General features: G+C 47.2%; 6 protein-coding genes across 8 annotated transcripts; 3 read left to right on the top strand and 3 right to left on the bottom strand.

Moving 5' to 3' along the window:
• Positions 1-299: 299 nt before the first annotated feature.
• On the bottom strand, positions 300-2401 carry LOC108154461. Its single transcript, XM_017284733.2, has one exon. It carries the CDS (start codon positions 2279-2281, stop codon positions 1583-1585), a length of 699 nt encoding a protein of 232 aa, XP_017140222.1. The 5' UTR covers positions 2282-2401; the 3' UTR covers positions 300-1582.
• A 1818-nt stretch (positions 2402-4219) lies between these two features.
• On the top strand, positions 4220-6397 carry LOC108157744 (protein takeout). Its single transcript, XM_017289924.2, has 4 exons — positions 4220-4545; positions 5536-5625; positions 5696-5846; positions 5905-6397. The coding sequence occupies exons 1-4, from the start codon at positions 4458-4460 to the stop codon at positions 6335-6337; spliced, it is 762 nt and encodes a 253-aa protein (XP_017145413.1). The 5' UTR covers positions 4220-4457; the 3' UTR covers positions 6338-6397.
• A 574-nt stretch (positions 6398-6971) lies between these two features.
• On the top strand, positions 6972-8801 carry LOC108157139 (protein phosphatase 1 regulatory subunit 21). Its single transcript, XM_017289040.2, has 5 exons — positions 6972-7167; positions 7253-7630; positions 7698-7877; positions 7930-8457; positions 8521-8801. Exons 1-5 carry the CDS (start codon positions 7090-7092, stop codon positions 8608-8610), a joined length of 1254 nt encoding a protein of 417 aa, XP_017144529.1. The 5' UTR covers positions 6972-7089; the 3' UTR covers positions 8611-8801.
• LOC108157140 (iron-sulfur cluster assembly 2 homolog, mitochondrial) lies at positions 8773-9372 on the bottom strand. Its single transcript, XM_017289041.2, has 2 exons — positions 9244-9372; positions 8773-9190 (listed from the first exon to the last, which is right to left on the bottom strand). Exons 1-2 carry the CDS (start codon positions 9285-9287, stop codon positions 8812-8814), a joined length of 423 nt encoding a protein of 140 aa, XP_017144530.1. The 5' UTR covers positions 9288-9372; the 3' UTR covers positions 8773-8811.
• An 886-nt stretch (positions 9373-10258) lies between these two features.
• On the top strand, positions 10259-16776 carry LOC108155362. Its single transcript, XM_017286124.2, has 4 exons — positions 10259-10524; positions 10591-12566; positions 12622-12745; positions 12798-16776. The coding sequence occupies exons 1-4, from the start codon at positions 10396-10398 to the stop codon at positions 16065-16067; spliced, it is 5499 nt and encodes a 1832-aa protein (XP_017141613.1). The 5' UTR covers positions 10259-10395; the 3' UTR covers positions 16068-16776.
• On the bottom strand, positions 16402-24380 carry LOC108155364 (probable multidrug resistance-associated protein lethal(2)03659). Of its 3 annotated transcripts, none has more exons than XM_017286125.2 (7): positions 24174-24380; positions 21245-21501; positions 21058-21189; positions 18981-20997; positions 18033-18918; positions 17276-17972; positions 16402-17216 (listed from the first exon to the last, which is right to left on the bottom strand). In XM_017286125.2, the coding sequence occupies exons 2-7, from the start codon at positions 21427-21429 to the stop codon at positions 16892-16894; spliced, it is 4242 nt and encodes a 1413-aa protein (XP_017141614.1). In that variant the 5' UTR covers positions 21430-21501; positions 24174-24380; the 3' UTR covers positions 16402-16891. The 3 variants fall into 3 exon arrangements, with proteins under 3 accessions (XP_017141614.1, XP_017141615.1, XP_033245169.1); XM_017286126.2 differs by having other exon boundaries at positions 21245-21478; XM_033389278.1 differs by having other exon boundaries at positions 21245-21472.
• Positions 24381-24385: the final 5 nt, after the last annotated feature.

Raw genomic sequence — 24385 nt, 5'->3', positions numbered from 1 at the left:
CACTGTTAGTTAAGGCGCATACTTTTGAGCGGCACTGTGTGCCCTCTGCTGATGTCAGCGACGCGGCAGATAATGTTACTCTCTATCCCCCCCCTCTAACCCTCTGTCCCTGTAACTCCTATCGACTGCGATGGGAAAACAAGCAAATTTAATGCATACAAAAAATTCACAAAAATAATATAAAAAATATTTGTAAGCCGCAGCGCAGCAGGCACACACACACACAGAACACTTTGTCATATAAGTATTTGTATACTTTTGTGCATTTCTATTACGATTACAGTCGGAACATTCTAGTGCTGAAAATCCGGCACCCAACCACACATTCAAGTATTAAGCCCAGGCGATGTAGGCGAACATGACGCAGATTACCTCCCAGCCCCCAAAATGGTTTCGTTTGTAAAATCCCCCGCCCCGACAACCAACCAGCAACAATCGCGTTACCCAAAGCGAATCCTTTTCTAAATCACACTCTAGTACTCGTACTCTGTTCAATGTTGTAACTGAATTCCACGTATATTTACACTCATACATATATGTATGTACTCGTAATATCAAGATCAAGAAGTATGACATCGGCTGTTTTCGCAAAAAGACAAGACATAAGAAATCTATAACGTAATATCGTAAATTTATTTCAAAAGGGAAATTGGAAAAGACAAAACGAATGAGTATGAAAAAACATAAAATGCATTAAAAAAACCAAAAAAAAATTAAAAGAAAAAAAACGAAAAAAAAGAACTCAATGACGAAGCACTTGTAACAAAATAGCACTGTTTTATTAAAAAGAAAAATGAAATACATACTAGCAATAAAAAAAAACAAACAAGATCTTGTGGTTTTAATTGTATCCAAAGATTAGCACTTAGCGGAAAAATAATTGTTTATTTGAAACCTACGAGATTCTTTATTACTTTTTTATTTTTGTAGAAATTGCAATCCATACTGAACCTATTTATAGATTATTTTCGTGTCGAAATTTCGAACTAAAAGGGAGTACTTTCTTGAGCCTGGTTTTCCAAGTGCTGAGCTATTCTTTATAGATTTTTAGACTTGATAACTATGACGAACGGAGGACCATACTTTTGAGTGAAGAAAATGCCCATAAGCTTCGTATATACATATGTATGTTATCTATACCAAACATAAGTTATATATATATATCCCTTTTGCGGGAAATGGTTGTTCAGTTCCAGACATATTTCCGCCCAATTTTTCTACTTTTTGATTTAATTCCAAAATGAACTTATAAAGTTTTCTTGCTAAAATTGAGCACTTTCTTTTTCTTAAAGTAAATCCAAAAGTAAATCTTTTCCGTATAGATAGGTTTTATGTTTAAGGACAATAATTTAACTCAATCTTTGAGAAGTATGGAATTTCTAAAATATAATTAAAGTTTGCTTTATGTTATTCGTTATAATATTTCTTAAACTTTCTAAGAAAAGACTTACTTAATTTTAGGGTACTAGTCAAAAAAACTATTTCAATCTTAATTGATTTTTAACACTAAAAATTGGCTTACATATTTCATGATTGATTTGTTTTAATAATCATTTCAATATAGTTTATTTTTAATCAATTATTAATTATATCGCAGGGCGCAGCTCCTCCCCAGCGGTGCACACGTGGCCCCCGATCCCCTGCCCTGCTTTTCTTCCGCCTGCAGCCGCAACTGCAGCATCTTTTGGCGCAGGGCGTAGGGTGTGGCTGTAGTGCTGTTCAATTGCTGCTGCCTATTGGCCTCGTTGGCACGGTTCTTGTGCCACTTGTCCGCGTTGGTGTTGGTCCGCTGGAGCTTGTCGTAGGCCTGCTGCAGAGCGCATGCGCTCTGCTCATAGAAACGTCGATTGTCCGTGTACTGAGGGGAGCTGCTAGTGCTGCTGCTGGCGATTCTGCTGCTGGTGTTGCTGTCGACACCTCCTGTTCGCTCCCAACCCCACCGCAGAACCTTGGCCCGACTCTGCTGGCGTTGCTGGGAGGAGCTGCAGCTGCAGCTGGAGCAATGACTCACCAAAGTGGCCGTGGAGTTGCGGCGACTGAAGTCGTTGCTCAGCCCGGTGCTGGAGTGGCCCAGGCCCAGTCCTGGCGCACTCGACCTGATGCTCGGCCTCCTCACAAACTGCGTGGGTCTTGTACTCTGTCTGGATGAAGACGTCACCGACATGAGATCGCCACGTGGACGCTGGTGTTGTGTCTGCTGTTGGGGAGGCTGTGGCTGCACTATTGATGATCTCATCGCACTGCCAGCTCCAAAGTTCCCGCGGCTGTAGCAGCGATGCATTAGGCTTGGGTTCGGGTTGGGTTTTGTAATACCTCTCTGATGGTAAATGGTGTGTGGCTCTGCTCCACTCTCCACTCGGATTGCGTGCTCACAGAATGTTAAGAGACGACTGCCGCCGTGGCCAACCGGTTTCCACACATGTGCCTAATGGGTGCCCAAAAAACTCGGCACTTTATCACCAATCATCAGGCCACATACATACTTACCGTTAGCCGGCTAACACACAGACACTCACGCATCATTTGTTTATATTTGAACAACAATTGCAACTGTTTCCATAGACACACGCCCCGAGGTTCTTGGGCCGTTTGTTTTTTTTTTTTTGGTCAAAACGCACTTGGTACTAGACACAAAAGAAATTTCTGGCCAAACCAAAGACTTAAGCAACAAACTTGGTTTTTCTATCAATCAACAGTAGTTGGTTTAAGTGATCTTTGGGGATCTTCTAAATCTGTCAATGCAATAAACATTTTGGGAAAACGTTAAAGCATTTGATTAATGTTATTATTTTTATTACAAGGTGTTCTTGATCTTCGACCATAGATTGATCTTTTGTACTGGCCAATAGGATTATGTGGAAGATCTCTGTCTGCTTATGCTTTTAATGAACTCAACAGAGATTAATCTATCCATAACAACGAAATATATCTCAGATATTTACAGATTATACATTTTTAATCACTATAAATTGATTTGGTAAGGAACAGCCGCCTATAAAGGATTAAGGTTAAGGATTAGATCGATACAACACATAGATTAGTAAGCTAATGATCATATCTCATGAAAATATGAACAGAGCTCTCAATTTTAATACAATTTCCTCATAATATGCACGAGTTTTGGTACCAATAAAATTAAATAAAATAAAATTGTGTAGGGGAATGTTGTTCTCAATATTCCAATCCTATAACTTACCCAATCCGCACTTAATAACGAGATGTTCCTCATATGCAGGAGTTTTCAGGTGACAATGAAATATTGTAGTTACAAATATGTAGGATAAATATGGACTTTGAACCTTTGTAAGTGTTTTATTTTAATATTGGTCTCGTTATTCCCACCCCTATATTATTCGACTTCTTCCATCTATTTCAACATCAACAAACAGTAAAAGGGGACATTTAAATGTAGATCAAGATTTCCTATTTGCATTTCCCAATTCCCTCAAACCAATATTCCACCACAAGTAATCAACATTTCTGCTAGTGATTTATGCACTCACATATTGCCCCAATAAAAACCCGTACGAGTACGAGTAGCTGTGAACGAATGCTATGAGTGGTAGAACATACACTAAAAGCAATCAGGTGACTGAATTAAGGCAACCGATTGAACTTCCTGCAAGACAATGAACCAGAAACCACTGTCTGGATCCCAAAACAAAAACGCCCCACTTATTGAATAAGACAACAAGCGAGTCGCAGTTATCATGGATCCCGAGCTTACTACCGTCTCGGACATGGCTAAAAAACCCTCAATTAGGGTTTACAACCGTTGCCCCATTAAAGGCATGTAAAGTTCAATGAACCAAATCGAAAATGAAAATGAAAGGGCAATACAGGGTTGTTTGGGTTCACTTCTGACTCGTTCCCATTGGATCTGCTTATGCATTGGCCCGGGGGCTAGGACTGGAACTGGATCTGGGACTTGAGCTAGTGCTGGAGATGGCGGTGCCTATGGCCAATGGTTACATTGCCAAATGCGACCAGGCGGAAAGCAAAAGTTGTCCGCATGCGCTTTTTGGGGTGGTCACACGATTCTCTCTTTCACACACATGCTTTTTGGGCCAAAGCTCTGTCGACTGGAGGAGCTTCATCGATTTTGCTGGAAGCTTTTTCAATTTGGTGGCCTCTGCTCTGCTCGTCGCGTCTGCGCTGTCGTCGCCGCCGCTGCCGACTCAAGCTTGGTATAAAAACTCGAGCGCTCGACGCATCCCGTGTACACACCACAGTGATAAGTCGCGGCGAGAACCACCAGCTGGAAACGGATTGGGAATAGGACTTGGCATCGGAATCGGAATTGGAATCGGAAGGGTCTCGAGTCGGAGTATTGCGTGTGCGTGTGTGTGGAGTTTTGTGTGTGCGTGTGTGTTTGTGTGGCTGTGAATCAAAAAGTTACACTTAAGAAATAGATCTCCCTCTCTCCACTCGTACATCCGATTTCGTATACAAAAAACATGTTCCGAGTGTCGGCAACAGCTTCATTACTGCTGCTAATCGTTGCGGTTGCGCAGGAATTAATTGTAACGGCTACGCAAGATTTGCGTAAGTATCAACCCCCAACCTTTTTCCATTCCCCCACTACCATCGGAGCATCGGCAGCGAGAGTCAAAAGTGCAAACTAATATTGTTTCAACCTTTGATTATTGTTTTACTGTTTTTACTACTTGCTCTTTGCTATTTGCGCACTTTGTCCAACGCCCCGAGAGGCATATGTTTATGGTTAAAACGTGATAGATATTGTTTATTAGCTAGTTAATTTCGTTTTGGGCGCTTGGCCCGCGACACTTGGAGGTCACCCTCCGTATAATGTTCTCTAATGACAGGCCTGACATGACAAGGGAGGGGGCATGCAAATCGAGGCAGGTGTGTGTGTGTGGTGCAGACTATTGTGCAGGTTATGCAATTATGGCGGTGGCTGTTTCAATTTACAAACAGGTTGACAGCGACGCGACGGGTTTCGGGCAGAGAGTCCACTGATCCACATCCAGTCCAGTCCAGTCCAGTCCTACACTTCCGCTTCGGCGCGTAAAGTGACAGAAAAAATGTGTCACCTTAAGAGAAGGCAAGAGAAGGACACACACACAGATGTAATCGATCCGATCCGATATCGATGGTGTGTAAATTAATTTCAGCATTCCATTGATGATTAATGAAAACTGTTGCCATAGGTCATGCGTCTGCTTTTGTCTGCCTCTCAATTCACAATCAAAAAATTTATTCATGATAAATTGCCGATCGCCGTGCGCTTCAACTTGACATTGAGCCACTAAAATATGCCAGCTCAGCTTCTTTAGAGAGACATTTGTGTTTTCTGTTTCTGTTTTCTGTTTTGTTTACCGTCGGGCACAAACTAGTTTTTGTGGCCAACGAACTCTGGCCAAGTGGACGGGCGCTACAGCTGTAGCTGGCCCAATTGCAGGCGGCAGGCGGCAGGCAGGCTCTGGGACTTCCGCAAACCACAAGATTCCAATTTCAATGTCATGACCAACTGATTTGGGTATCTTTTTTTGTTTCTGTTTTGTTTCCACACAGCCGAAGGCTTCCCCAAATGTAAGCGAGATGCAAACTTCGACAAGTGTCTGGTGGATGCTGTCAATAAGGCCATAGTGTTGCTGAAAGATGGTTCGTATAGATGCTCACATAATGGGATGACGTGCTAAAAGGTATATAACAATATTTAAACCGTTGGCAGGCAATAAAGAATTCGGCATACCGCCCCTGGAGCCGCTGTCCGTGAAGAAACTTGTTATAGATGCCGGCAATGCGCCAATAAATCTACGGCAGGCCTTGAAGAACTTGAAGGTGCACGACATGATCTCCACTAGCAAGATCCTGCGCTATAGGTAAAATCCAGGTAGATTTATGTGGATAGAAGTCCTAATGGAAATGACTCTCTTGCAGAACCGATCTGGACAAGCATTTGATCATCTGTGAAAGCCGAACGGATCGCATCGAGATGGTCGGCGAATACGAGATGTCTGGTCGCATCCTGCTCCTGCCCATCACCGGCCATGGAAAGGCGAATGTAACGCTGGTCAACACCAAAATCGAGCACCGTCTGATAGGCGAGCCCTTCGAAAAGGATGGCGTCAAGTACATGCGCCTCAAGGATTATCGCGTTAGCTTTGATCCGAAGCGTGTGTACGTGAACTTTGAGAATCTCTTCAACGACAAGACCCTCTCCGATGGCATGAATCGCTTTCTGAACGAGAACTGGGAGACGGTTTTCAACGAGCTAAAACCAGGCTATGCCAAGAGCTTTGGCCTGATATTCCGCGAGTTGTCAAACAAACTGTTTGAGAAGGTACCCTTCGATAATATATTCTTAAGTTAATGGTGATTTTTGAGCATCTAATTTATGTTACTATTTAGTCAATAAAGGATTTTATAACATTTAATATAAAATAATATCTTGGAGGGTGGATTTTAAATTCAAATATAACGATATGTAATCGTTATCGGCTTATCGGTAATTTTCAAGAGCTCCCATAATGATGTACATATCGGTAGGGATCAGAATTTCGTTGCGTTTTTGTTTAAACCATATTTTATAAGCAATCCAATAAATGGAACTCTTTAATGTTGACCAGTCTTGTAGAAAATTGATTCATCTATCTGATTAAAGTATAAGGTCATGGCTGAGGTTCTTAGCTAGCTAGTAATATTAAACCGAATATCAAATTCAACGAAAATTTGTTTCGTTCATGGTCAGAAAGCATTAACCCATTACCGACCAGAGGGTATTGAAATACTCCACAAAAAGTATGAATCTTAAAGAATTTTAGCGCAGTTAAAGTGAACGATTTTTGGTTTTTTGTAAGTAATGAAGAAGGATACATTGTATGTACAAGAAGAAGTATAATTATCAAGTTTTTCACTTGTTTAAATAAAGGCGGGTTAAATTCGTTTTTTCATCGGTATATTTTGAAAAAGAGACGGTATATGGTCACACCGTAAGCTTTATCGAAAAGTCTGTTTATTGGTGTTGGTGTTGTTTATTGTTGTTTTTTTTTGTTTAAAACAATCCGTCGGCATATTTGCAAGAAACGCATTTCCGCCTACGAACGACTCTCACTGGCTGCCTGCATGGCGGAGAAAGCTATGACCATGGATGGCACAGTGTCGGCAGACAAGTACCAGAAACTAGCCAGCGAATACTCAAAGGTAAGAATCATCCCGCAGCAGCAACAGTTTACGCCCATTAACGGCTGGCGTTAATCTAATTTAATCCACACATCCGCACGCACAGCTGCGTGCCCAGGCCACTGTGCTGAAAAAGGCGGTGCTGGAAGAGCAGGCCAAGGAGGGTGGCCTCAGGGAGCAGCTGCAGCAGTATGCCACATCCCTGCGCCGCACCGAACAGGAGGTAGACTCGTTGGGCTTCCGGAACAAGCAGCTGGAGTCTCGGGTCTCGCAACTGCAACAAGAAATCTCAGTGCACGAGCAGCAGAGGAAGAAAAAGGACAAGGAGCCCGCTTCAAGGCGGGGACTGCTAGGTGGCACCAAACTGGATGTTGGCGACGCCGCCTCTGCCGAGACATCGCACGAAGCTAATGCCGCCCAAGAGGCCCTCCTATTCGAAGACCTGCAAAAGAAAATCATGGAAAATGCTCAGCTGACGTCATTGGTAAGTGATACGGGGAAAACAAAAGGCTCCTCCTCTAACTTACCGACACACACCCACCCACTCACAGATTGACGACAAGCAGCGTGACTTGTTGCTGCACACGGAGCGTATAGCGACGCTCGAACAGAAACTGGAGAAGCGCATTGGTGACCAAAACGAGCTTGAGAAACGTTTGCGAAAAGAAGTCGAAGCATTACAGCACAGAAACAGCGAACTGGAGACCAAACTGGTGGATGCGGCCAGCATGGTAGGTGTAGTACCTCATTCTTCAAGCCTTTACCTCATCCTTCACTTGACAGCTTGGCAGCGAGGACGCTTTGAGTGCCACCGGCAGTGACAACACTCCATTGCACAACCTCCAGCAAAATAACTCCAACCATGTCATGCAGCTCACAGCCGAGGATCGCATTGCAATGCTGGAAAAGGAAGCGGCACACTGGCGCGCCCAATACGAGGTGGCCAAGCTGCACCAGAACTTTAATTCGAATCCAATCAAGGATCTCAGCATTTGCAGCTGCAGCACGGCCGCGGCGGGCATTACCGTCAAGCCAAGCGAACTGGAGGCCAGAGGCAGTCAACGAGCGCGTGACTCCATGCAGGAGCCGCCGGAACCGCCCTCGAAAGAGCAGTTGATTTATAGCGTGTTCAGCAAAAAGTTCGAAGATCTGCTGCGGCTAAAGGTACATGCCGAATCGAGACTGCGATCCTTCGAACTGGAGGTGCAGCATTTACAAAACTGCCTGGAGAACGCCACCCATGAGCTGAAGGCCAAGGATGAGCAGCTGGCCAGCCTGGGTGGCGCCCTGCAAATGATGGAAGAGGAACTGGTAGGTTACTCCCCCAAGCCTTTATTTATTCCCAAGCCTAACAATCTGGATCTCTCCTTGCAGACCACAACGCGCATTAACTATGAGGAGCAAATTAGCGTTCTCACCGAACAAGTGATTAGTCTCAGCGACCAGTTGGCTGCCTGCAAATGAATCGAGGGGGCTCGAGCTCCTGGCGTGCCGCTTTCCTGTATATTATTGTAAAAACTAACCCAGGCCCAGCCTGTCTGCGTTATTATGCAATATCCTACCCCTGGCCCCCTCTTGTTTGTTTTGTCCACAATCGACGTGTATATAACTGAACATATATATACATATGTATTAAATAATTCACTAACGTTTAATACAGTCCCATTACATTTTAACTGAGAAGGAGGAGCCGCAAGAGCAGCCCTGCTCGGCCAACGGATTGGCCATCATGCGAAAACCCGCTCGTATCAGCTCGCTGTGATAGTCCACGGTCGAGCCAGTGCAGTAATCCAGCGATACGGTGTCAATCACCACCTTGGCCTTTTCCTCGCCAAACTGCAGGTCGTCCTCGTTCATTTTTGAGTCCAGATCAAACTTGTATTGGAATCCCGAGCAGCCGCCACCCTCGACTGTTATGCGCAAGAACGAGCCATCGATGCAGATCTCACGCAAACGTTTCAAGCAGCTCTCACTGACTTGTATCTTCTGTTCGGGATTGGCCGAGGCGACATGCCGGCTTGCAACCGCCGACTGCAGTAGATTTCTGCAAAAAAAAATTATATTCAAATTTTTTAACGAATTTGATGTGGAAATTACCTCTGCAGCCCCGGCTTGATCAACTGCCTCAATAGGAACGACATTTTTCAGCCGAGTCGAAAATTATTTCAAAATTTTTATTTACTATCTCGTAATCCAAAACAATAAAGGCCCAGCTGTTTGATGCGATGAATTTTTCTGCAGTACGCGATAAATATTTTGTCAGCCGATACATCGATAATATCAATGTTATCGATATACACTCTGAGCGTTTGCGATAAGGCTAATTATATTATCGGTATATATAATGGTATATTTCAATTTCATCTATTAAATTTAATGTTTAAAGGTATATTTAAGAACAAAGGATATTAAAACTTCCATACGCAGGTCTTTTGAATTTTCGCTACCTCAAATCGTGCTTCCGTGCATCAATTATTCTAAGGGAGTGCATTTAAATCCTTTTCGCTAAATCATTTTTAAACTATTTCTATTTGGCGCTCAAGTTTGGTGGGACTTGCTCTCTTTTTTTGCGATTTGCTATCTATTTTGTGATGGGCTATCCTCTGTTGGTGGAGGGTTTTTTCTACGCCACAATGTCCCTTACATTACATACTTACTTACGTTGCCCCTGTTTTCTGTTGACCTTTTTTTCAAACCTTGTTGTAGCTAAATACAATAAAAAGGAGTAATTAAGTAAGTAACTAATCTTGTAGAAAATGTATTTATCAATGGCATAACATTATGTGGGCAGAGCTAAAAGTTTTAGTTAGTCAGCATAATTCAACGGAATATCAAACTTAAGCAATAGGAACGATTTTTTCTTATGTTCTCCTAAACCAATAAAAACAAGTATTTAATATAAGACAGTCAAGTATTGAATTGAATTATTAATCGGATAAAATTATGTGGGAAGTTCTGAGGGTTCAATATAACTAGTAATATTCGACGGAATATGAAAAACGAGGAATATGTATAATAGAACTTGAATTCGTCAGTATATTTACGATATATTTTTCAAATGAGACGGTATATTTCGGTATATTTTTGAGGGTCTGTCAAACTGATCTAAGCATCCCTGTGCTTGCGCTTGCTTAGGATTTTGAAGACGTTGGCTGTTTGATATTTCTTAAATTCGTGTTCTTTTATATTCGTTCGTTTTTTCGTTTGACCGTGTGTATGTGTATAGTGTTAGGAAAATATTAACAGCTGATGGCTTTGCATATACCTGTGAAAGGACACTTTGGCAGCAGCTGCAAGAGACCCGTCAGCGTACTCGACGATCCAGTTCGTGTCAAAAAAGATCTTGAAAACGAGCGTCGCATAACTCGTTTACAGCAGGTACGCTATGCGAGTCTACGACGCATTAATTCCGAAGGTCTTGTAACATTTACGTTGTCTTTTAAGGTGCGCGAGAAGTCGAACAGCTTGGCCCGAAAAATACGCGAGGATGTTGCTGCGGAAAAGAAGCGCCAAATAAACCGATTGCAGCAGACCAAGCAGGACGAGCTGAAAGTGTGGCGTGAGAATGTTTTGGTCAAAAAGCACCAAGACTACCGGTCAGCCATATTTCAAGTGGGTTACGCCCATCGGGCAGCACAAGCGGAGAATGAGGAGACCGCAAAGCGGAAGCAGGAGAAAATCGACAAAATAAAAAAATGCAGGCTTCGGGCAATGAAAAGAAACGCTGAAAATACTCGAGTGAAGCTGCGGTCAGCCGGTGGTATGAATCCTCTCAATGCGCAAGGACGCGCCACAACTAGCACACAAACTCCTTTGCCCCAGGAGCAGCCCGACGACAAGGAGAACCGTGCGACTGGCGGCGTGGTCCACAATTTCCCAAGCTCGCCGGAGCGAGCCTGCTGCCACGACAATCCCAAATGCTTCTGCCTGACCTCCGATGATGATTGTGACGATTACGAGAGCAGCGATTCCTCCATCTTGCATTTGGACGGCGAGGATGGGGAGAACAATACGCGCCCGTCGTCACCCATTACTGGTGCGGCAAACAAACTAAAGAAGAACCCTACAGTGATTCTGGATGTGAACATAGACGAGGCAGACTGCCATGTGGTCAACACTTGCACTGGCCTGGACATCAACGACAAATACATTCAAACCAACCGCAAATTCAGCCATGTTGTGCGTACCAGTCCTGCCACCAGTCCAGATCGAAAGGATAATCCACGCCGACAACGGTTTACGCAAATCACAGATATAGTTAAACGCACCGAGACAATAGTTCGGCCATTGCAAGCACCAGCACCAGACCAAGCACCAGCCCAAGCCCCAGTGGCAGCCCAAGCCCCAGTGGCAGCCCAAGCCCCAGCGCCAGCGGAACCAAAGCAAGCGCACGCACCACCCCCGAGCCCCACAAAGTCACTGCCCCGATCGCCCAAAAAGGCAATGCCGGCAGCAAAGGCGCCAGCAGCTGCTTCTGCCAAAAAACTACCAGCCCCCAAGCGGGCGACAACTACACAAAAGGCCAACAGAGCCTCAAAATCAGGGACGAGCCCACAGCAGCCAATGGGGCGAAGCACTGCCCTGAGAACAGATCCACCTCCTGCCAAGGTGATCGATGCGGGAATTAAACGAAAAACGTTGCCAAAAAAAATAACCACTCAACCAGCACAACCCACACAACAAGCTACAGCACAGGGAGCAGCCCCTTCAATGCAGCAAAATGCACAAATGCAGCAGCCCCCTCTAGTGCAGCAAATGCCTCAACAACCACAAATGATGCAGCAACAGGCTCAAAATCCACAAATGATGCAGCAACAGCCGCAAATGCAGCAGGTCCCTATAGTGCAGCAATATCCACAAATGCTGCAAAATCCACAAATGCTGCCAAATCCACAAATGCTGCAAAATCCACAAATGCAGCAACGGAATCCTATGCAGCAAGCACCTCTATATCCCCCTCCTCTGCAGCAGCAGCAGCAACAACCATTCCAAACTTACGCTCAGTATCCACAGGCTCAGCCACAATATCCACAACAGTCGATGCCGCCTATGCAGCAATTTGCGATGCCCTTTCAACCACGTCCACCTCAGACACATCCCATGTACGCACAGCAGGTGCAAGCAATGGCAAGACCTCCTTCACCGGATATCCCTCCCACGGACCCCCCTCAAATATCATCAACAACGCATTCCAGTGTCTCCACCGCTCAATTTATCCTGCGGCAAAGCGGCCAACCAACAAATCCAGCCAGTTACGTTCATTTCTATGATCATAACAATAGGTACCATCGAACCTATGAGGCACCCGCCAAGTCAGTGCAATTAAATGGCAAAGATCCCAGACTGCCGACTGCCATGGATCAGGCGCTTGATGAGAATCACCTGAGAGAATTGCGAGAGCAAGAGCTGGACCAGCTCAGGTAAGAGTTCACCTCTAAAATGTACCAAAACAAATATAAATCTATCTGCAAACAGGAAAAAATGCGACAAGCGCGGTAAAAGGGCCCTGGAACGCGAGCAGGTGCGTCGGGACTGTGCCGAATTGACAGAAAAACTAGATGCTCTGGTCCAAAATCAACCGAATCTACTGCCCAGCGATGTGAGTCTATGAGTTTTCACGTTTTTCATGTACCTAATTGATTTGTTTTTAGGCAAACTTTATACCCAGTCATCGGTTTGCGGATCTGGCTGTACGTCGGGAGCAAAAAATGAATGAGGCCATGGAGGAGATGTTGCTGCGACCGGCCATCGTTACATGCCCCGAAGTTGGTTCCAATGCAAGATCTGCCACATCTGGAAAGGGCAAGGTCACCGCCGCCCCGAGTGCCATTAATGTGGGAGAACATACCTATAGATCAACGGACTTTAAGGGGAGCTCAGAGAGCTGCTGCTCCATGCTGCTCGACTATGTGGATGATCAGAGCAAGAAGCTTCGTTCAGATCTCAGGGCAGAGGAGTCCAACACCCCAAAGTCCATGAGATTGAAGAATTTGCTGGATCGTGTGGAAAAGATACGCATACAACTGATGGAGGAATTGAAAGCGGGCCAGCGATCCTCCTCCCATGCAGACAAGGACAAGGAGGTACTGGACGCCTTACGTCAGGAGCGGGAAGATATACTGGCAGAGAAGGCGCGTACCCTAAACGAGCGGGAAACGGAACTGGAGCAAAAGGAAGCCCTACTCGAGCAGCGTCTGCGGAAGTTCTACAAAGCACAAAAGGAGAAGATCATCGATGTCGAGGCGAAAGATAGGGAAAATCCCGTGATCATCATCAAGGTCAACAGCGATGGCACTGTCAAGCAGTGTATGCCCAAGCACAAGTCGAAGCCAAAAGCCAGATCTACTGAAATTGAAGCTACCAAGGAATCCACATCGGGTGTCACCAGAGAGAGCACTCCCACGATTGCGCCAACATCGGACGGCAAGGATCAGGGTCAAAACTCCATAGACTCGAATTCCACAGCCTACCGGAGTCTGCCCCCGATTACCTATAAGAACCCTAATGCCCCAGCGTCTGCATCTGAGGCGCTGCCTACTCAAGTGGATCCCGTGATTGCCCACTATATACAGCGTCTGTTGGGCATGACCCGACGCTCCATACAAGAACTGAGTGTCAGCAGTTCGGATGTGCCCACGCCCGATCCATCGATCATCAATTCATCCAGGAACATTGCGCCAGAGGAGATTGTGGCCGATAGCCTTCGCGTGGAGCATGCAGTTGAGACTGCGGCTGACAAAATGCGCGTGGACCGGGTTCACGCCTTCATTGAGGACAACCGGAGTTTCGTCAACGAGCTGGAGGACACTCTGCGCAGTCAGCTGCATCAGCAGGAGAAGGATAAAGAGACCAGCATGCAAGCCTTTGATCAGATCTGGAACAAGCGTTTTTCAAAAAAGCAGGTCCCCGATAAAGCTCGCCAGTCAAAGGATACGGGAAAAAAGCGCACAGAGCACAAGCTTGAGGAGGAGCAGCCTCGTCCCTCCAGCCGCCAGTCAAGTCCTGCCAGAAAGTCTGTTACCATAGCTACTCCGACGAAGAGGACGTCCCGATCTGCAGTCGAGAAATCCAATAAGAATCCCCGTAACCAGGAGCCTGCCGATCTACAAATTGAGCGCTATGCAAGGCTCACCCAGAACTACACGCATCGCATCGCGGAGCTGACGGAGCTGATCTCCAAAGTGCGCGAGGAGAAGCAGCGTCTGGTGGAGGTGACCCTCACCTCGGCCAGTGATGGCGAGCGCCAATCCACGGAATACTTGGAACTGCCGCCCGGTCAGACGCAGCCGGAGAAGGAGAAGCAGCACAGATCCAGAACGCTCTCGGATCGCAGCGACAATACGACTCCCTCCACATCGGAGGCTCTGCCGTTAATGAAACACAAGCCAACGGCGGCCAGCAGGGACAGTGGAATCTCCGAATCGCGTCCCATTACTGCTCTGGGTCAGGTCAATGCCGATGCAGAACTCCCCACATCCACACAGAACACCGCGCAGCGACGGGGAAAGGCACCTCCAGCCACCATACGCCGCTATAGCCCCCAACTGGATGCGGATGATCTAGCCCACGAGCTGTCCACCATAGCAGAGGTGGAGACGCCCGGCCAGTCGCATATTGTGGCTGCCACGCCAGTGCCAAAGCCGTTTCCCAACTTTGATGAGTATGCCCGAGATATGAAATTGGATCTGTCTCAATTGGATGCCGATCAAAGCCTGCGGCTGAAGCTGGAGTTTAACGAGCTCGTCCAGGCCATCCATCAGCGATGTGGAGGCCTCGACTATCGGGAGTTTCCCAGCCTAAATGCATATCTCCACAGTCTGAATAACACGCGGCTGCATGTGGAGGAGTCGGAACAAGGCACTCTGACAGCGGGAGAGCTGATGCGGCAATTGCGGCTGCACACTTTGCCCGTCGAGGATTTTCCCGACCGTCGGGTCTACATGCAGAAGTTGCTCGACAAGGTACCGCCCGATCAAAGGCAGATGATTGATTCGTCGAGCCTGGATAATGATTCATCGGATTCCTTTAATGTGGAAAAGGAGCTGCGTCAACGGCGCATCATTAGAACCTCTGATGGCGCCACAGAAGTCATCACCACACAGGAAGTGGCCTGCAGTACCCGCAGGGAGAGCGTTCCACCCGACTCGACTGAACCGCCCAATGAGAGCGGCATTCAGCACCTCTCTGGCAGCAGTTTGTCCAGAGATCTAGATCGAGAACTGCAGCGCATTGGCGTCAAGTGGCCCTCCACAATGCGTCAGCGGCAACGCCAGGAGGATGCCAGCAGCACCAGCAACAGTTCGCCAGAACGTCAGACAACGCGATTAAATGCCGGCTACGGTCGATCCGCGGAAAGTAAGTCCAAACACATGTCATCCGATCAATCCGGCCAGAATGCCAGCCAAATTGGCCGCTCGCTGAACTTGCGCGAGTTTCTCACGCGTGAGCTACTCAAACATCATGTGGGAACTGCAGACAGCTCCGATGATTCCCTAAAGAGCCATTTCCTTCACTCCATCGTCGATTCGCTTTCCCGATCCACTTCACCGCAAAGCCTAGCCCATGGTACAGGAGCCACCAATGACCGCCAAAAGACCTCGACCCCTAGGGGCTCATTCCAGACGGCCCAGGAAAGGTCTGGCCGGACGACACCCCTGGAAACGCCTGTTTTCGGTCCCTCCCCCACAAACTCACTATTGTTCTCGGGCGAGAGTCGCATTTCTCTAATCAATTACCCGGATGACATACCGCCAGTGCCCTTTGCGTCCCATCATCAGCAGAGCAGGCATACGAGCGGCAGGGCGACCACTCCCACAGCTCTTACACTGAAGTCGCCGCCAAAATCGGAACCGAAGCGGAAATCAAAATCAAGATCACCGAGACGAAAATCACCCGCCAAAATCAGATCACCACGAAAGTGATTATTTTATGGACTAGCTCAAGGGATTTTAATCGATTATACCTCAAGGGATTTTAATTTTTAGCAACAAATTTTTTATGACAATTATTTATATTTTAATAAAAGGCAATTATTTATACAAAAACTCACAGAGAATGTGGCTGACAACGTACGAGCCAAAAATTGATTGTTACGCTCATCCGAAAGTGCTGATTGCTTCTATAGACAAAGAATGTCCCCATTATCGTTCGCTCAACTTCAAACTTAAGTCAAATACCTGAAATTGAGACAACACCAGAACCATTGAACGGCTTGCTCATCGCCATGGATCCAGACGGGGCAGCTGGTTATTTATATTTTAAGAAACGGCCATTATTTATTCAAAAAACACGCGTCTAACTACAATTTTCAAGTACAATTGTTCACATTTCACAGTTGAATCAAGTCGGAGGAATATACAATGTATATCAACTATATTTATAAGTACATTTGGAAAAACTAAGCTAAATGAGTGATTAAGTGAAAAGTGCTTCCGCCTGTTCGGAAGATAATTTAAGTATGTCATGTTGTATATTTTGTGAACATTTCACTGGCTTTCCCTGGTCTTTTTCCCCCCTTTTTTTGGAGAGATAACATAATATCTAAGTACAATACATATAAGGCAGCACACAATCTAGACTGTTATCGAGTCTTAAACTAAAGGCTAAGAACATGGAAACATGAATATTACATACAAATATGTATCTATGCAAAAAGAAAATCATTTTGGTACGGTTTCCGTTGGGCTACACAGCACCGGCTGTGGGGTAAATGCGAATCCCGGAGTTTCCATTGCCCCATTCCCACTCACTCCTCCTGCCGCTGATCGTCTTCCGACGACTGTTGCGCCGCGGCTCTTTGGTCCTCCCGTTGCCTTTGCATACGCTTGAAGGTATCGCTGGCCACCTTCTTGAGACCGTCCGACTCACTGCCCGTGGCCTCGACCATCTGTCGGAGGTGGCCCCGGGACTTTTTGAGCAGCAGATGCGGGACATCAAACTCCACCGCTGTGCCAGCGTCCATGACGATAATGCGATCCGAATCCATGACAGTGTGCAACCGATGGGCAACCGTGAGGACGGTGCATTGCTGGAACTTGACGCGAATGGTGCGCTGTATCAGGCCATCGGTTCTGGCAAGAGAAAATAGGTTCAGATTGAAGCAGAACAGATGGCAGATTGAAGAACTCACTGTGGATCCACATTGGCCGTGGCCTCGTCCAGCACCAGGACCTTGTTATTCCGTAGTATGGCCCGTGCCAGGCACAGAAGCTGTCGCTGGCCAACGCTAAAGTTGCTGCCCCTTTCCGTGACCATGTAGTCCAGTCCGGGAATGGCGCCGCGCAACTCCACGTCCTCCAGGGCGTGCCAGAGCTCGGCGTCCGTGTACCGCTCAAACGGATCCAGATTGTAGCGAATGGTGGCCGAGAAAAGCACCGGATCTTGGGGTATAATCGAGATGCGAGTGCGCAGGATCTCCAGCGAAATGGTGCCCGTCTCAATGCCATCGATATAGATGCCGCCCTCGATGTGCGCCAATCGGAAGAGGGCTCCAATCAGCGACGATTTGCCAGCACCTGTCCGGCCCACTATGCCGACCTTCCAGCCCGCTTCGATGGTGAGGCTGAGATTCTTGAGCACCGGCGATCCATTGGGATCGTAGCGACAGCTCATGTCGCGCAGCTCCACCTGGCCATGGGTGGGCCACTGGGCCGGTGGCTCCTTCTCACTGACCGCCGGCTCCTGCTCGAGTTCGGTGTACTGCAGCACGCGCTCCACGCTGGTCATCTGCTGCAGGGACTCGGCCACCTGGCGGACGCCATACTGCACCATGCCCGTGAGTATCATGGCCTGGGAAATGGCCAGGCCCACATTGCCGCTGTACGTGGCTGTAAAGGAGTTCACAAATTAGTAGAAACTGCCAACAGAAGGACCCGTCCTCCACTCACATTCGTTGCTGATGATGAAGCTGAATGTGACCACCGAAAGGAAGACACAACTGACGCAGTCCAGCCAAAGACCCAGCGCCGTATTCGCAGCCATCGTCAGCTGCCAGACGCTGCTGTGGACATCCTGCAGCAGATCGAACTCCTTGGCCACAACATCCTGCAGCTGTCGGGAGCGTATGATGGCCAGTCCCGAGAGCGAAGAGCTCAGATGCGAGAACACAGGACTGCGGCAGATGCCCTCAAGCCGCTTCAGATCCTGCGATGGTCGCAGATACAGCTTCAGGATGAGCATATCGATGACGGCCACCACAAGCATGGCAGCCATCAGCACTGGATTCACCACAGAGATCACAATCAGGATACCAAACATCACGAGAGCAATCTGTATAAAGTCCATCATGGCCCGAGGCAGCAGCTCATCAATGGCCCCCATATCCTTGGAGAAACGATTCAGTATCCTGCCCGAGGGATTCGTGTCAAAGAACCGCATTGTGGCATGCAAAATGCAGCCAAACATGCGATCGTGCAGCACCTTGGAGGCGTGCATGCACGTCTTGAAGAACAGAAAGCCACGGAAAGTGGTCATAATAACCACAGCGATGATCAGCCCGCCATAGATGTACATGCACTCGAAGGTGGTGAAGCTGGTGGGTTCCCCCAGCGATCGCTGGTGCTCCTGCTGCGTCCAGATGTTCGAAAAGAAGTCGGAGCTGCTGCACACCACCTGGGACATCAGCATGACGAACACCATGAAGCTGAAGCCCAGGCAAGTGCTGCCCGCATGGAAGTACTCGTACCAGACTTTCGGGGAGATACCACCCGAGGCCTGGGCCTCCGCCAAATCATCATCATCCGGATCCATTTCGGTTTGATCGCTGCTGTTCAACTGTGGAATACATATAGATAGATAGATAGATATAGATTGAGGAGACTCCACTCTATTCTTACCGATTTGCTGCCGTGGGTGGAGTTGCTCTGTTTCCTCAGCGGCTGATAGCCATCGCGTACGCCATCAATGTAGGGTATGTCATCATCGTCATCCTCCAGGTCATGGCCACTGATGGTAGGCGATGATGTATTCAGTCTGTTGCTGTTCTCCGTCTCCTCCTCTTTGGGCCGCTCCAGGAGCTTGGCAAAGTCGAGTTCGCTGTTGATTAGCTCCTGATATGTGCCCTTCCTTAGGATACGTCCCTGATCCACAATCACAATCACATCGGCCTCGGACAGAAAGTGCACTTGATGTGTGACCAAAACGCGGGTGGCCTTCAGCTGGGCCAGACGGCCCCTGGGTCCAATCACCTCGTCGAACAGATGCCGCCCCACATGGGCATCTACGGCACTCAGTGGATCGTCCAACAGGTAAATGGAGGCGGGCTTGTAGACAGCCCGGGCCAAACTAATGCGCGCCCTTTGACCGCCAGAGAGCGAGGCACCGCGCTCGCCCACCACCGTCTTGTCGCCGTTGCTCAGCTGCTGGAAGTCGGTGCTGAGGGCACAGCATCGGGTGACCTCCTGGTAGCGCTTCCGATCGTACTGCTCTCCAAACAGAATGTTTTTGCGCACGGTGCCCGTGAAGAGCCAGGGCTCCTGGGCGGCATACGACAGATCGCCTTGAATCACGACCCCGCCATCGATGATCGGGAGCTCTCCGAGCAGGAGCTGGAGCAGAGAGCTCTTGCCGGCTCCGACGGTTCCAATTACGGCGCACAGTTGACCCTTCTCGATCTGCAGGTTGATGCTCTGGAGGGTGCGCTGGGCCACCGGCTTCTCGATGTCCCAGCTGGCATTGATGTCCTTGAGGATGACGGCACGCGAGTCGCCACCATCCTGGTTCTGCTTGTGCGTCAGTCCGTGGGTCTTCTCGTCGCGCCCCTCCAGCTGCAGGTAGTCCTGTATGCGCCGCAGGGAGACCAAGGCCTCGGCTCCAAAACTAATGGCCAGGGGATACCAGATGGCGGCCACCAGCTGCAGGATGTTGTAGTAGCTGGCCGCCGAGAACACAAAGTCCGCGGTGATGGGCTGGCCCATGAGAGCGGCCGCCGCCAGGGTGATGTACAGCGTGGAACGCTCCGTGAACACCATGGTGCTGAGGTAGAAGCCACGCAGGTAGGATGCATAGCGGATCTGTTGGATCTCGCTGCGTCGGGCCTCGGCCACGACCGCCTGAAAGGGCCGCTCCCAGGCATACATCTTGATCACCTGTATGCCCTGCACCAGCTCGTTCATGATGCCCACGCGAGCGTCAGTGCGCTCGGCGATCCGCATCCGCAACACGGACGTCAGCTTACTGAGCGCCGTCTGCACGGGTATGGTCTTCAGCAGCAGCCCGATCACCCCCACCAGCGCCGGGATGCCAATGCGCAGCCAAATCAGGTAGCACGTGAGCACCGCCTGCAAGGGCATGATCCAGATCCAGTGGACAAATATGAAGCCATAGTCCAAACGATTTACATCGTTCGAGAGCAGGTTAATCAGATATCCAGCCGGGGTCTGGCCCGCCGTCTTCATCGACAACCTCAGGGTTTTGCGGTAGATCAGCGAACAGCAGGCAATGCGCATCCGAGCGCCCATCAAACGCTGACGCAGATCCACGTGATGCAGCAGGAAGCAGCCAAACAGAGTGGAGCCCACGAGGACACAGCCCAGGCTGTAGGCATCGTTCCAAATGTATTCGGTGGCCTCCTCGAAGCTACTCCGCTGGATGCTGGCATTCCGAGCCACCTCTTCGGTTGAGAGCTGCACGTATTCCTTGGTGGGATCCAGGCCCTTGTCCAGGGCATTGGGGGAATTGACATTGCTGCCTGCTCCGCTGGCATCGGCCACAGCCTGCGACAGCACAAAGTGACCAATAGAGCGGGCTGTTCTGTTTAGGGTCTCTGTTAGAGATATTTCCTTGACGGGTGTGGGTGATGGCAGCTTCTGGAACTGAAGCAACAACTGGGCCAGTACAGCGGGTATCAAGGTTCTAAAAAACAGAACGTATTTATAGTTTTATGCCTAAAATGATCCATGTTTTCCGACTCACTTGATCACTATATAGATTAAACAAATAAGACCATTGACGATCGTTGGTCCTAAAAAGCAACGAAATAGGGCATTCCTTAGCCGAGGCTTGTTCGATTTGCGATGGGCTCGTTCCACCTCCTTGTACCATTCACTACAAACAGAGTACAGGTTTTAGATAAGTTTATGATCCATCAGTCAGTACTTACTCCTCCAAACGATCGCCTAACTGCTCGGAGTGATCCTCCTCGAGGCATTCCGTCAGATCGTCTATGTTTAGGCCGCGACGCGATCCCCGGTAGAGCAATGGCAACGCCCATGCAAATATCAACTGCGAGAAGATATTTGCACCCTGACGCGGATTTTTACGTTCCGGCTTTGGACTGCTGTCCATGTTATCATATGGCTCTCTGTTTGGTCAGCGTCTGCGGTTCCACCTGTGGCTTGTAGGTGGCGACAAACAGAACTAAACTCATGTTAAACATAAAAAAAAGTTACTCCAGTCTCATTTATACGACTCGGCATGACTCCGATAAGGCTGAAGTAATCAGCAGCCCGCAAGTAATTCCGGTCATTTCAATACCCTATATATTGTATATTGTATTGTGATGATCAGCGGGCCTTGTCTACGACTGGTTTCTTATCAGTTACGACGACCTTGAGCAATAACTTATAACCCAATTAGTAAGGGATTTCATCACAGGAACATACAGTTCTCAGCTATCACTGAATACTCGTTCAAAAAACATACGAGAGTACAACGAGATAAAAAAGACAATTTCCTAAACGATTATTATTGATTACTCGTACTCTCAACCGGTTTAAAACAAGTTTCAACATTTAATAAATAATAAAAGCAAACAACGGGCACGGTAGAACCCTTCCCTTGAATACTGATGGCATTTATGCAAAGCTTTACTTTGATATGACAAGGCATGACATGGATATAATCTTTATACTAAGTGATGTTGTTCTAAGATCTCACCCAAACCATAATATCCTCAGAAAGGGTACAAAGATTAGTTAATTTATTGTTCACTTCCTCCATTAATTGAGGACTTATTGAACTTCTAACAAAGGGCAGATCCAAGAAGCAAAGGATGTTCCTATTGATATAGCATCGGTTTTATATGAGCCCTACCAAATAGTAAACATGTTTCCTATGCCATCCGATATGGCATAGATTTTCAAAAACAAGACAGCCAGATCCCTACCTTACGGCTTTCAAAAATACTTTCCGTTCATTCAGATGTTTCCAATTCAGAAAGAAATACTCGTACTACGAATGTACCATAAAAATCAAGACGAACTGTGTTCCAAAACGCACATACGCTTCTCCAGATGGACGGTCAGTCACACCGTTTGCTCACGATGATATCGGTCATTAGCTCTGAGCCATGTTTATTTGCTTTGTCTGTAACTGATACCAGAGCCAGGACAGAGGCACACGTACGTTTACGTGTGCGAGAAGACCTCCTCATACTCGCATGACAATAATCATAATGTTTATTAATTGGTAAGCAAAAGTCCAGAGACCTTCTCAGATAACCCACACAACACACCGTTTATGTATGATGATGTGTCTGTGTTTTGGGAAGGTTATAAGCCATGTGCCAGACTAAAACACAATTTGACCCACTTATGCGCAAAAGGAAATTTCACTTTTCGCATGGAAAGTTTTCCCATGAAAAGCTGACGAGGCGGTGTATTCGTTCCTCGGAAAGTTTCTTCTACGTTCCTTCAGCTTTCAGTTAATAAAAGTTAAGTGATTGACCGCGAAATTGTTCATGTTTCATTATGGGGGCGCCTGGCGCCGCCAATGGAATATTATCATCACCATTTACAGGGCGGCGTGGGATGTCATAACACCAAATAGATCGCAGATTCTTCCAATTGAACTTGATCGTTCTTAATTGTTCCAATGAATGGGAATTAATTTACGGAAACAGAAAGGAAATTTTCGCAGATGGTCGACTCTCGAGCATCCCTAAATAGACCCATTAAAACCGCATAAGGAGATTATATTAGTGAAGTAATTAAAATTATCTCGCATTGCTGAAAGAAATGATAAAAGAGCACAGTTTGCCCTACATATTTTTGCTATCTAAACGTGTAGTATGGTATATTATGTTCTCAAAGCTGATTAGGACGAGTGCCAGCCGGTTAAAAGAGGTTCTATTCGCAAATTTTGGTTATAGATTAGGGGGAAATGGATGCCACTTGAAGGAAAGAACCCTTCCTTATGGTTCCTAGATTTCTTGCAAATCTTTTCATTCATTGATCACGCACTTATGTACATCCAAAGATTGGCTTTATTCTTTATTCTCTTTGTAATTTTTTGGTTAAACTTGGGCTAATACTAGACCACGTTTTCAAATTAATTCTAGGGTTCTGTTCGGTTTGGTTCTCCCCACTCGCTTTACAGTTAGTCTGCTGCTTTGAGCAACAGTTGTTCCAGCCACTCAATTTACCGTATGATATATCAAACGGAAAGAGTTCAAACGAAATGAAATTCAAACACCGACTCTTAATATTATTGATAATAACTTTTCTTTCCGTTGCTATTTTTTGTGTGAAAACAAACACAAGTTGTAAAAACAGTGATTCATTTTTTTACCGGCTAACGCAACACACACACACACACACAGCCACTTTGACTCGTGCAATACACACACACACAGCGGCAAACGGTATCGGCGTACCCGAACCCACAGCACAGGCAAACAAGTGGTTGCCAGACAGCCGTCGCTGGGCGGGAGGGGGGTTGGGAGGTTGTGTGGGGAAAACCGGCATTGCAAATTCTTTCGCTGTTGCACTGCACTGCCCTCACGAGCATACAATTGCCCATAGCCAAATTAAATAACGGTGAATGACGTAAAACCAAAGGGAGACGGCGTCAGAGACAGCCAGCATATTGGGGAACGGATCAGGGGGAGGGGAAGCAAAAACAAAAGCCAAGTGCTCACACACACACACTCACATACACGCACAGACAGTATGTATTTTTATGCCATTTATTACGCGAACGACAGGGAAAGAGACAGAGAGAGAGAGAGACGATTGCCGGGCGAAAAGGGCAATAAAACTGCACAATTTAAGTAATCACGTAAAAATTAATCAAGTCATTGGGGCACTTACAATCACTACTTCAGCATTAATTATTTTCCACTACCGAGTGATTTGTGTACCACTCGAAACAGTCGCGACGTCAACACGTGCAGAATTACCCCCACAAAAAAAAGGACCGAACGGAACGGAACGACAGACACAGCGAACGAAAACGAACAGAAATCCGCGCCAAACATCCGCCTCAGTGGACTGCCCGTAACGGAATGGGGTTTAATGCTCAA

The sequence above is a fragment of the Drosophila miranda genome, chromosome 2 (genome assembly GCF_003369915.1).
Source record: "Drosophila miranda strain MSH22 chromosome 2, D.miranda_PacBio2.1, whole genome shotgun sequence".
NCBI lineage: Eukaryota > Metazoa > Arthropoda > Insecta > Diptera > Drosophilidae > Drosophila > Drosophila miranda.
Note: the sequence above shows the minus strand (reverse complement) of the source record. Positions and strands in the feature narration are given on the sequence as shown.